This window comes from Kryptolebias marmoratus, linkage group LG16, assembly GCF_001649575.2.
Source record: "Kryptolebias marmoratus isolate JLee-2015 linkage group LG16, ASM164957v2, whole genome shotgun sequence".
Classification (NCBI taxonomy): domain Eukaryota; kingdom Metazoa; phylum Chordata; class Actinopteri; order Cyprinodontiformes; family Rivulidae; genus Kryptolebias; species Kryptolebias marmoratus.
Genome location: NC_051445.1, coordinates 19,657,534 through 19,669,916, shown reverse-complemented (window position 1 = coordinate 19,669,916; position 12,383 = coordinate 19,657,534). Strand labels below are relative to the sequence as shown.

At 39.1% G+C, this 12,383-nt stretch overlaps 1 protein-coding gene across 3 annotated transcripts in view; it reads left to right on the top strand.

The window, feature by feature from the left end:
• The window catches only part of LOC108232275 (CUB and sushi domain-containing protein 3), a 291,392-nt gene that overhangs the window by 24,221 nt on the left and 254,788 nt on the right, over positions 1-12,383 (top strand). For all 3 annotated transcript variants that reach the window (XM_017409915.3, XM_017409916.3, XM_017409917.3), the window contains exon 2: positions 3,455-3,677. In XM_017409915.3, the coding sequence (XP_017265404.1) occupies positions 3,455-3,677 (223 nt within the window). The remainder of the gene's footprint in view (positions 1-3,454; positions 3,678-12,383) is intronic.

Below are 12,383 nucleotides of genomic sequence, written 5' to 3'. Positions count from 1 at the left end.
AAAACTCTGGCATGAAAGGATGGTGGGTGACATTCATTCCTGGAATGCAAGGCCTTTTTATTATTGCAGCCTCTGCGGACTCTTTTGGACAGGGATTGAGTAATAAGACTTTTGTGGGTTAACACTGGACATGTGTTTGGGATTTACTTTTTATTTAATTGAGAAAATTAAAACAGCCATAAAGTTTGTTTGTCGAAAGCAATTCAAGCAAAACAACCAACGAGAGGTAAAACAGTGTGTCTGACATTTTGACCCATCCGTTCGTAAGAATGCAAACATATTATTAGGAAAAAATTGCCACCGTCTGTCTAGTTAAAGGCCATCTGAGTTGTATAGCTGCCAAGTCATCTGTGTTATTAAACCCCCCCCCCCCATTGTTCACCCACCCACCACCACCATCACCATACTCTGAAATGTGTATGTGTGTATATGTGTGTGTGTGTGTGTGTGTGTGTGTGTGTGTGTGTGTGTGTGTGTGTGTGTGTGTGTGTGTGTGTGTGTGTGTGTGTGTGTTTGGCCAAGTCTATGCAAAACATTCTTTACCTACCAACTGTGAAAAGCTAATTACACTAGGAGTAAATTGTGCAGGGTAAACCATGCATCTTAATTAAGTTTGGATTTCATTAGACAACATGCAAGATAGCCTGAAATAAAAAGGGCCCACTTTTAGCACGGTGACGCGGCGTGTATGGGAGCATGTCAGTGTACTGTTTGTGTAAACGTGGCAGTGTAACGGATGTGGGAGGGTGAAGGGAAGTGAGATTCTTTGAGCAGCTTAGCTCAGACGCAAGTACATATTTACATCATCACAACACTGGTTAACCAGCTACGCATGAGGTCTGGATCATGACCAAAGGAACAAGATAAAAGCAGCTGAAATGAGATTCCTTAATAGGATGGTCGGGCTCAGCTTTAATGATAGGGTGAGGAGCGACGTCATCCGAGAGGACCTTGGAGCAGAGCCTCTGCTGCTACGCATTGAAAGGAGTCAGTTGAGGTGGTTCTCCTGGAATCCTCCCTTAGGATGTTTTCTGGACATATCCTACTGAGAGGAGACTCCAGGAAATACACAAAGGTGTGATTCTATATTGTCTCTGGTCTGGGAGTGCCTTGGGATCCACCAGGAAGTGCTGGAGAGTGCCAGATGTCTGTGTTTCCCTCATGCACCTGTTGCCTCTGTGACCTGACCATGGATAGGTGAAAGAAAATGGATGGAAGGATCTCCTTGTTTCTCAGTCACCATAGACAATTCTGCTATCCATTCTTCCCCTCATGTTAAGAGTCTGGGTTTCATCCTCGATAGTACACTTTCTTTTGAAAAACACATCAATACCCTCACTCGTTCGGCTTATTTTCATCTACATACCATCAGCTGTCATTATAAATTACTCACAACCAGCAGCAGAGCCACTCTCATTCATGGCCTTGTTACATCTCGCATCGATTACTGTAATTGTCCTCTCTCTGGTCTACCACGCAAATCAATCCATAAACTTTAGTTGGTCCAGAATTCTGCTACCAGAACTTCAACGGCTGAACGTGTCACTCCAATTGTCAGGTGGCTCCACTGGCTCTCTGTCCAGTTTCACATTCAGTTTAAGATTCTCCTCCTCACTTTCATGGGTGTCCATAATCTTGCTCCTCCGTGTCTCTGTGAAACTCTCCAGCCTTACACTCCAGGACCGTCTGATCTTCCTCCTCTTCCCAGCTCTCCATTCCATCTGCCAACCTATCCACAATGGGTTTGAGAGCCTTTAGCTGTGCTGCTCCCCTCTCTGGCAGATATCTGCCCTATCTGCTCGTTTATTTGCATACTCTAACTGTGATATTTGCTTGTTTTAACTATAGTATTTGCCTGTTTTGATGTAATGTGTCCTTGAGTGTTTTAAATATCACAGAAAAAAAGTATTATTATTATTATTATTATTATTATTATTTTTCTTCTTATGATTATTAGTAGTAGTAATGATGGATGGATGGATGGATGGATGGATGGATGGATGGATNTCTTTGCGATCTGTCTACTCCGCCTCTCGCACAGTGACTGCTACAGATAGGTACCAGCTCCCTACGAGCCAGAAAGGAGAAGCAGGTAAAGGAGATGGATGGATGGATGGATGGATGGATGGATGGATGGATGGATGGATGGATGGATGGATGGATGGATGGATGGATGGATGGATGGATGGATGGATGATGCTTGGACAAAAGACTGATTTGCAACAATAATGGTGCAAAGAAGTTCCGTTTCTTGTGGTTCTGACTGTTAACAGCTTGTGGCACCAGTTTGGAAAACCTGGCTTGTTGCTTTTCTTTGAAACTTTCTGACCTTTGGAGAAAAACTAAACAACAACAACTACAAAAAAACAAAAAGCAAACTAACAGTAATTTTGCGTAAAGCCACTCTATTCAATAAAACCAGATAAAAACAAAATACATCCACAATTATGCATCTTTGTCCCATTACTCCAGCAGCAGGTGTTCTGCCTTATTTCTTTTTTATTTGGAGGAAAACAGAAAAAGTATGTGAAAACACAAAATTTGGCTCGTTGTCAGCTGGTTGCCAGATTTCCTTCACAGCTTCCGCCAGCTGAGAGCAAAGTGGATTTTCCGAACAATTTGCTCTCAGCTGAAGAACTCTTGCACCTGAACTTTACAGGGTGTTGTGCAGTTGTTACAATAAAATCTTGTTTTGCATAGCAATCTGCACATTAATGTTTGAAATTCCCATTCACCTGATTTATTGCTGCTCCGATGCTCGCACCAGGTGAAGTTTAGCGTAATAATTTAACCTCCCTTTTTGTTTGTGACTGTTTTTGTTCTTGCACGTGTCACAGAAACATGAAATGCATTTATTAACAGAAGATAATAGAAGTGTGAATGCTTAGAGCTAAGTGACAGCGCTGAATTTGCTGAAGAAGCTTAAACTGAGTTGTTAAAGCTAAAAAAGGAAATCACTGGCTAAAACCTAAAACAATCAAAACTCTAATTAAACAATAAAAGATTAGAAAAATTAGAAGTATCAAAATGCTAGCTGAAAGTTAAAAGTAACAAAATGATAGTTAAAAGCTGAAAGGAGAAAAAGGCTCAAGAAAAGTATCAGAATGGTAGTTAAAAGCTAAAAGGAGTATAAGAAGACAAAACCGATCAAATATGCTGAAGTAGATTTTAAGAAAAAGAACCAATTTTTTGAAGCAATTTAAGAGATCTCAATGGATTTCTATGAGGAAAGTATATGTGAATTAAAATAAATGCTAAAATGCTAAAAGACTAAAAGTTACAAAACCCAAAAGTCACGGCACCCATCTTCTGAATGAGCTGAACATTATGATATATGATTGGCTACAGTAGCACAAAGCATGTAGACGTAGTTAGACTGCAAAAAACCTACAGAAAAATTAAAAAAACGAGAAAACAATTTAATAACTGGATGTTTGTTTTTCTTTCTCTCCAGGTTTTATCCATACTTGTGGAGGCACATTAAAAGGGAGGAATGGGACGATAGAAAGCCCCGGGTTTCCGTACGGATATCCAAACGGAGCGAACTGTACCTGGGTGATTGTTGCCGAGGAGGGGAACAGGATTCATATAGTTTTTCAATCTTTCGCCGTGGAGGAGGAATATGACTTTTTATCTTTGTACGACGGGCATCCACACCCGGCTAACTTCAGGACAAGGTAAGGGGGAGCGGCCCTGAAAGCCACACACCTTGAAGGCCGTGTTTGAAGGCGGGGGGGAGGAGGAGGCAGGGGACGGGTGGGGAAGATGTGAGGAAGAGAGGGCTTCAGTGATCACTTCTGACGGAAAGGTCAACTTTAATGTACACATGACAGAGACTGTTTATTCTCGTCAGGGGAGGTGTCAAGCAGGCCAGGCGTGTGGTGCGAGAGGGGTGTTTCGTGTCAGATCTATCCTGACAGATTTTTGTGTCGAATTGAAGTTCCTTCTATAAAAGGAAAAATGCATTAGGATTCTCAATGGGATTTCACGTGTGAGAAGCTCATTTTATGTTGAGAGCGTCCAGTCTTGAAATGCAGCGCACTGACTTCAGTGTGTGTACACTGTTGATAGCCTTAGAAGGCAGTTAATGTAAGTTTACCAATAGCAGAAAGAAAAGCCAAAGCTGCCTCTTGCACACACAAACACACACCCACACACACACACACACACTTTAAAACGTTGCGTCTTTTGATTCCAAAGCAAAGTGACCCATCAGCCGGGACATTCTTAGTAAAATCCCCTGCATTCTTTCTGAATGATGCTGTGTTAGCTCCGACAACGCGCGGGTCAGCTCTGTCCTTTATTCAAGCACTTCACAGGAGGAGGCAGAGGTGGAGAGAAAAACAAGAACATCAAACACAAAAGATTTCTGCGTGTTTGCTTTAGTCACTGCACAGGCAAACTACTGTTTACTCTGCGTGTTTTTGGGATTCTTACAAAAGCTGACATTCAAGTGCTGTGGGATTTTTGTCTCTTTGCATTTTGGTATTTTGTTTTCAGGCAGACTTTTTCTTTAAGATTGGGTTTGGTTTCGAGCGTGTAAATTGACTAATAAAAACAAGGACAGTGAAGCGCAGATGACATTCATTCTTGTTGTAGAGAGTCATCGTTTTTTTTTTTTTTTTTTTAATCACCCACTATCAAAAGCGAGGTGGTGATGACGATTTTGCCCATGTCTATGTCTGTGTGTGCTTTCGTCTGTAGAATTTAAACAAATATTGTATGAACAATGGGTGGATTTTAGTGAAACTTACAGAGAATAATCCTTGGATGTACATCTACAACTGATGAACTCCTGTAGTTAATCAGATGAGACCTAAGCAATCTTTGCAAACACAAAATTAGCCACATCCCAGCCAATTTGACAGATTTTGAGCTCAAATTTGTTGTGGTCACAGCTGACAGTCATTCCCGACACGTACTCTCAGCACTAACTGATCTCTTGAGATCTGTTTTTAAAACTTTGCCATTACTCTTGCAGTCAGTTCAGTCTGTCTGTTAGCGAATCATCTCATGATCCACTGGACAAATTTTAAATAAACTTTCAAAAAGTAATCATTGGATATAAATCTACAACTAATTAACATTTGGAGTCAACATAATTCAAAACGGCTGCCACAACTAACTGACTTTAGGAAACATAAAAATGGCTGTACCTATGTTAATTTTACAGACATTCACCTAAGATTTGGTAAGGTAGTAGCTGAAATTCATTCTCAACACATACTCCAGATGATAACATATCTTGCAGAATTTCGCAATTCCACATGAGATTACACGTAACATCATTTGCAAGGTGGGAGAAAAATGGCTATGACTGTCCTTTTTCAATATACGATGATTTTAGTTTAAAACTCTGGCAAGAGAGGTGGCGGGTGACATGTATTCCTTTAAGGAATGCTAGACCTAATTCTCTCTGATATTAATCCTGCTATTTTGGGGTTTGTAAAAAAAAACAGACAGCTCTTTACATTTCTTTTATCAAATCTCTACATCCCGCAGTTAATAAATACATGTGCTGGCAACAGCAGAATCATCTAAACGGATGGAAAAACATGGTTACATACAGAATTCAGAAGCTTATTTTAAACATCTTAATGTCCTATTGTCCTCTTATGCTCACAAGCCTGTGTCTCCATCAGTGGGTAAATGCGAAGTCCGCAAGTTCACTGTGAGAAACGCAAGAAAAACGAGAACCAAATGATTCTTTTTGGCCCATTTATGTAGCTCAGCTTCAGTGGAAGTGGGCTGAGGTCACTCGATAATACAGAGGAGGATAAATAGCAAAAGAGCGGCGATGATGGGAAACAACTCAAGAGCTGAATCATTGCTGATACTTTACTGCACCAGCTGCATCACTTTAGATACTTGAAAGGTTCTGTTGCATAATGCCGTAAGAAGGACAGGCTTATAAACAGCTTGTCAACATGACGGTTCAGTCTGTATCATTTAATCAACACATCTCACATATACAACTTCTGTCACAAAGAGCCAAAGAATGAATAAATGAATGAATAAGTAAATGTCTGCAAGCCTATATAGAGTCCAGACTTTGCTGTTGTGCTTTTAAGAATCTGCTAATAATTGGGCAGCCATGTTGCTTTCCTCAAACTAAAGAAAGATCAGCAACATACTGGGTTAAGTGTATTTGGTTAAATATCACCCCTCACTGGTGATAAAACGTCACTTCACTGGCAAGTCACCAAGTTTTTGTTGATGTTATATTTTAGACTGATATACATTTGTTATTTGTTAAGTTCAACTCGTTATAAAAATCGTCATTTTCAAAAATAAATAAATAAATTCTGCTCGGATAACACTGAAAATGTCACAGCGGCACAGTCAAATAATAATTTAGACAGGTAGTTTCGGATGACAGTGAAAGTCATGAAATTTCCCAGGATCCCTGAAAGCAGCACGTTGAGCAGCTACAGATAGCCACACAGACACCTGCGGAGGTAAGAGTCGGACTTTCTACCGGGAAAAAAAGCATTTATTTCGTCCGAAGGTTTATTTTATCCACGTGTGCACTTGTTTCATGTGTTATAGGCTACTTCATACATCCCTTCTCGTATTACGCTTAAAGTAGCGAATGATTAAACGTACAGCATAAATCAGATACTTTATTTTTGTACAGAGCTAAATTTTGCTGAAAGTAGGAACCAAGGAGACTGCAGGATTACATTTTGTCCAATTTTAACTCCTCTTATGCTTTATTTATTTATTTAGTCTATTTTTGTGTTAATGTTCCCCAGTCGTTTCTAGGCCTACCTCCCAGCCATATTTCTGTAAGCTGTCTTCAGTTTTATTGTTTAAAAACAACTAATTTACTGTTAAAACCAGCGTGGATTTGACCTGTCTCCTGCAATGCTAATATTATGTCGAGTTAAGTTATGCAGGTGTTTTTAGTCGAGTCACGGTCACCCTTTTCTGTGTTCAGGAGTATAGTTCTGTGACAAATGAAGGAGCAAATTGTGATTTCGTTTTTGTTTTTGTTTTTTTGTTTTGTTTTTTCTGTTTTTTTTCATGTTTGTATGATCATTTCCATTAGATGTCCTCAATAGTCTTGGCTTCCAGCTCCTTGAACGCCACCTGGCTTAATTAACACACCTGTTGTCACCCACTAATCACTCCTCTCTGAGATTTATGCTCCCTGTTTTCTTTTTCTTTTTTTTCCCCCACCCTCTTTGTCAGATCATTTGTTCACCTTAAAGATCGAGCCAGCTTGTCTTAGTTTTGTTATCAGAGTCTTGCTGAAACCCAGAGCCTTTCTCCTTTGTGCCTGAACTTGGGTAATTCCGACAACAAACCAGCCTCTAAACATGACAGGCGGCCGGTGAGTTCAGGCCGGGAGGAGGACGGCCTCCTAAGCTGCTGGTGTTACCAGAAAACGATATGAAATGCACTGCGAGTCAGGTGAATAATAAGAATTGATTGAAACATTGTCATTCAGAGCACAGTCAAATTCAGCAAATATTTTCTCTCGGGTGTGCAGTGACGCCTCAAAATTATATTCCAGTACCTTTCTTTTTTATGAATGTAGGGGGAACAAATTTTTTGTCTGTGATTGCAGCTTGTAGGAAGCAGCATATACTGCGAACAAATGAGGGGTATTTTTCATCTGTTATTTTTTTATGAGCTCTCTGCGTGATGACAGTGTGAATCTGAACACTTGCTACAAGGGGCCTGGCAACAAACAGGAACTTTATACCGCAGCAGCACAACCACTGCTAAGTTGAATACGAGCATAACATTTTTTTTTTTTTAAACTTCCAGCTGTTCAGGAGTCTGGACAATACACCTTATGAAAAAAGTGTAAACAAAAAGCACAGATACAAACCAACCTATTAAAATGTCAACACCATCTGGATGGTGTTGACAAACAATATGTAACAACATATATTGCTTCATTTTTCTCTTGTGTAAAAGGTGCCTACAGATTGCGGCAGAGATGTTTGTTTTGTCTGTTTACCTTTTAGACCTTGTGTCTCCTCCTTTAACAGGGTGTTTATTATCTTATTGAACTCTGCAGTTTTTTTTTTTTTTCTTGAAATGAGGGAAAAACAGGTTTGTTTTGTTTCTACTTTTTTAGCTGTAGTTTTCTTGTACATTTTCTAAGATATTGAGCTGTGTTATGTTGGGGGTCTGTCCTCTTGAAGCCAAACCACGAGGTTCCGGGGCAGCGGTAGCTTCCAGAGGCTAACGTGCTGGGTCCGCTCCTTATTCGTGCACCGGCACATGACCCGGTCCTTAACAGAGATTTTAAATATGGTTGGAGGAAAATAGATCTTAGCCTAATCTTGACTAAAACCACCATATTTCAATCACATGCACAGCAATCTGCTTACTGCAGGGATGTTAAGGCCACGCCCCCACCCTGAACTGTGCATTCCTTCGTCATGTGCATGGATGATTTCTAGAACCCTGGACTACTGAGGCCATATATATATATATATATATATATATATATATATATAATATAATTTTTTATTTTATTCTTTTTACTCCGAACATAGCTCTACTGAAGCTACACATCTAAGCCTGTGGACTACATAATGTAAAATAAGCTTTGATGATATTATTGGGTAAATAAATTTGATGAATGGTATTAATGCAGATGGCTGTGTCATCTGAAAAATACGCTTTTAAATTCAAAATCACTCACTGTTGTTTCTACCTGCCACCGTTAGATGCCAAAAACGTTTCCTTAATGGAGAAATATTTGTGTGTATGTCCAAATAAAATGTTCTTGTAAGAATATCTGAAACGAAAGGAAAAAAAAAAAGCGCTGAATCTGTGATGGTTGTTAGCCCCTTATCTGTCGGTGTGCTTCGGATTGATTTGTGAGAAGTTTTACAGTTTGGAATTTCCAAAATTCCCTAACTTAACATCCCATTAAACGTTGCTGGAGAGTTTCCAGAAGTTTACTAGAAATTTTCCGCCCCTTTGCAACCTTTAAGTAAAACACAATTCTACTCCTAACAGATAAAACAAACAAACAAACAAACTGTCTTGAAGCAGTCTAGATGTGCAGAAAGTACCAGATTTTGTTTGAAAAACAAAATAATAAAACTAGATGAAGTCATATGCAGACGTGTTTTGTTGTCAGTTTATTAGGCTCCACACTGTGGGACACCCTCAGACTTTAAAATATCAAATGTGTTGAGTATTTTTCAGGTCTTTTCTTAGGAAACTGCATGGTAGATCTTCATTTTATCTTGAACACAATATTTAAAGCTGTTTTTATTTTTTGCATTTTTTTATTATTATTTAAAACTATTGTGAGTCATACAGTTATTTTATTTGTACTGTATATTCGATAAATCTTTCTGGTAAAATACCATTTCTTTATTATCTGCTTTATATGTGTTGTATTTGGCAACAGCAGACGGTGGGGATTAGGCTAAATTTGAGTGGGACTCATCAAGTCGACTGATTGTAAAGGTGGTTTACCGCTTTAATATATTAATAAATATAATGTAGAATTTAGGGTTGCAAAATTTAGCTAAAGCTCATTCTAAAATTTTTAAAGAAGGCCGAAAGCAGAAATAATTACTGTTATTAGGCGAAAGCAATTGGCTTTAACTTTTATACCTTTTTTCTTTTTTGTTCTTCCCCCGATTTGTCTAAATGTCAACGTTTTTCTGTGCTCTAGTCGCATTTGTTTTTCCGAGTGCTAGAGCGTGTCACAGCTTCAGACAGCGCGGTGTCCTGCCAGTAAGTGATATTTTCATGAGTTTTTACTGTGCCTCGAGGGTCCCAGGTGTGTGCTAGTAGAGCTTCAGCAGACAATTAATTCTGCCTCAACAAAAATCCCAGGGAAGGAGGAGAAAAAGGTCTCTTACAATGTTTTCTTATTTTTTTACTTTTTATTTTTTTTTACCTATTTAACTCTGTCAAAGAAGAGGCTGCACACACTGTACTTTCCCATCCACTCCTTGCAAACTTGTTCTGAAAGATGCTTATTCCCACACGGAGACATCTGAAGCCGTTTCTTGTGCTTCTTTGCTTTTTCCCGTTCCCGCCCTCTTGGTGCGCGTGGATGTTATTTCCCATGGAAGGAGTAAGAAGGTGACCAAAGAGGCAGCCGACCTTGTCCTCAACTTTTCCTTCCAGCCTTTCAGGACATCTATAAATAGAAACCGTGATCAAGATTAAAGAGCCCTTTAATTTATTAATGGCATTAATTAATTAATTAGGGCGGAAATTCAGAGAGGGGACCAGGACAAAAGCAACAATGAATTTTTAACATGAAAAAGAATCGACATCCCCATGATGGACCTGATTAGTGCGTCTCCCTATTGATGTGTGTATTCTCTTTGCTGTGTGAAGTTTCCCATCATCCCTCTCGCTCGGTGCTGCACTTACATGTTGTTCAGTCCCTCGGTGCCTGGCAATGGCTGGTTGAAGCGCTCATTATTGTCAAAATTATATGCCGAAGATGGGAGAGTAGAAGACTGTTGGGGTAATCACTCCTTTTTACTCAGCTGTTTCAGTGCAATAATTGTTCTTGCTGTGTTGACTCTTTACCTGCTGCAGACCAGCATGTAGGAAATATTTTGCGATAAATGTTTAGTTTTTAAATTAGGCTGCACACAAGCTTATCTTTCTTCATTTTCTGAATAAGGTACTCCGGAATTAAACACTGCAACCCTGCATATTTAATTTTTCCAAGTTTAAAAAAAGGCATGCCAACGATATGCTCCTCATGTTTTAAAATAACTGTCACTTACGATCTTTTTTTTTTTTCAAACATTTAGCTGTTTATGTAGTTCCCCTGAGTAGACATGCCAACCTGGATGCTTTCTACTTGGCACACACACGCACATTTTGACTTCAGCACTGGTGCCGCTGATCATACTAAAGGACACAAAAAGCTGCTGACACCTTGTTAGAGGAAATTTTGCTGAGCTCAAGTGTGCACCAGCGAGCATCTAATTTAGGGAACAAATGAAGTGGGACAAAAAGAAACAGAAGAAGAATTGGAACAATGATCTCATTGGAAATCTTTCCCTGGCTTTTACCCACTGTTGTAAATGCTAATACACAAATTGAAAATGTGGGATGATCCACTTTAGATTTCTTTGTCCCTTAAGTAAGATGTCCTTCATAATACGTCCTTCATTCGTCCATCTAGCTAGTTAAATTATTGTGAAAAGGCACATTAGGAGAATAATAGAATATTAAGATAATGTTTAGTTTAGTTGTTCACCATTATTACGGCCCACAGCCATGACAGGTGGGCAGTCGTGTAAGTGTGTTTGTGTGTTCATTCATTTTTCTTCAAATGTGATCAATCACTGGACAGATTTTAACAAAACTTTCAAAGTAATCAGTGAATGGGCAACTACAACTGATTTACTTTATGACTCGCCCCAAATCAAGATGGTTGCCACAGCTAATCGAGTTTAGCAAACACAAAAATGGCTATAAACATTATAAAACAGCATCTGTAAAATATTTTACAGATGCTGAGTTAAAATGTGGTGTGGGAGTAGCTGAGAGTCACTGATAACACGTACTCCAAGCCCTAACAGATTCTGTGAGATCTTGTGATATCGTGTGATATCAATCAAGATTTGACCAAAGCAGCTTTAATCAGTCATTTCTCAACATAAGAGGATTTTAGTTTTAAACTCTAACATGATACACAGTGGGTGATATGAATTCCTTCAGGGATTGCTAGGCCTTTTAATATTATAAATGCTTTTTCAGAGGATTATAACTTAATGTTTAATGGGCTGAGTTGACTGTGGTGTGTCTGCCATCTTACATGAAGGAGTGGATGTCCTGTTATACATTCTTCTGGAATATCATTATACTTTCATAAAGCTAGAAGTGGTGTACAAGTGTCAGTGTGAATTGGTGAACAATAAACATAATGTAAGTGCTTTGTTGATCTAAACAGTTTTAAAACAGCCTGTTTTTATTATCACTTTTTTTTAATGGTATGACAGCACCGTGCCATCTTCATGGAGGAGGACAGTCATATGACTTTGAACACTGGCATTTCGGGGGGATTAAAACGTTCTGACTCAGTTTAAATCGAAGGGAAAAACAGATTGAAATCAGTGGGGAAAATCATAAAAGTACACCCTGCTACAGAATTAGGCCCTAAAATGTTAAATGGTCCTTCTCTATGTAGTGCCTTTTTAACCTTTTGAATGAAGAAAAAACGAGAAAAATCTTTTTAAAATGTCCTTTCTGTTTCAGAGGCAGTAAAGTAAAAAGCACAGTTCCTCTCCTGAATTCCTTCAGTGTTCAAAGCCACATAGCAATGACAGGTTGAAGCCTGACAGCAGTTCTAAGCTTACTGTCCACATGGAGAGTTGGGCTTTAAACTTCATCTGACATACGAAAGAGAAACCCCTGTGCCTAACAAA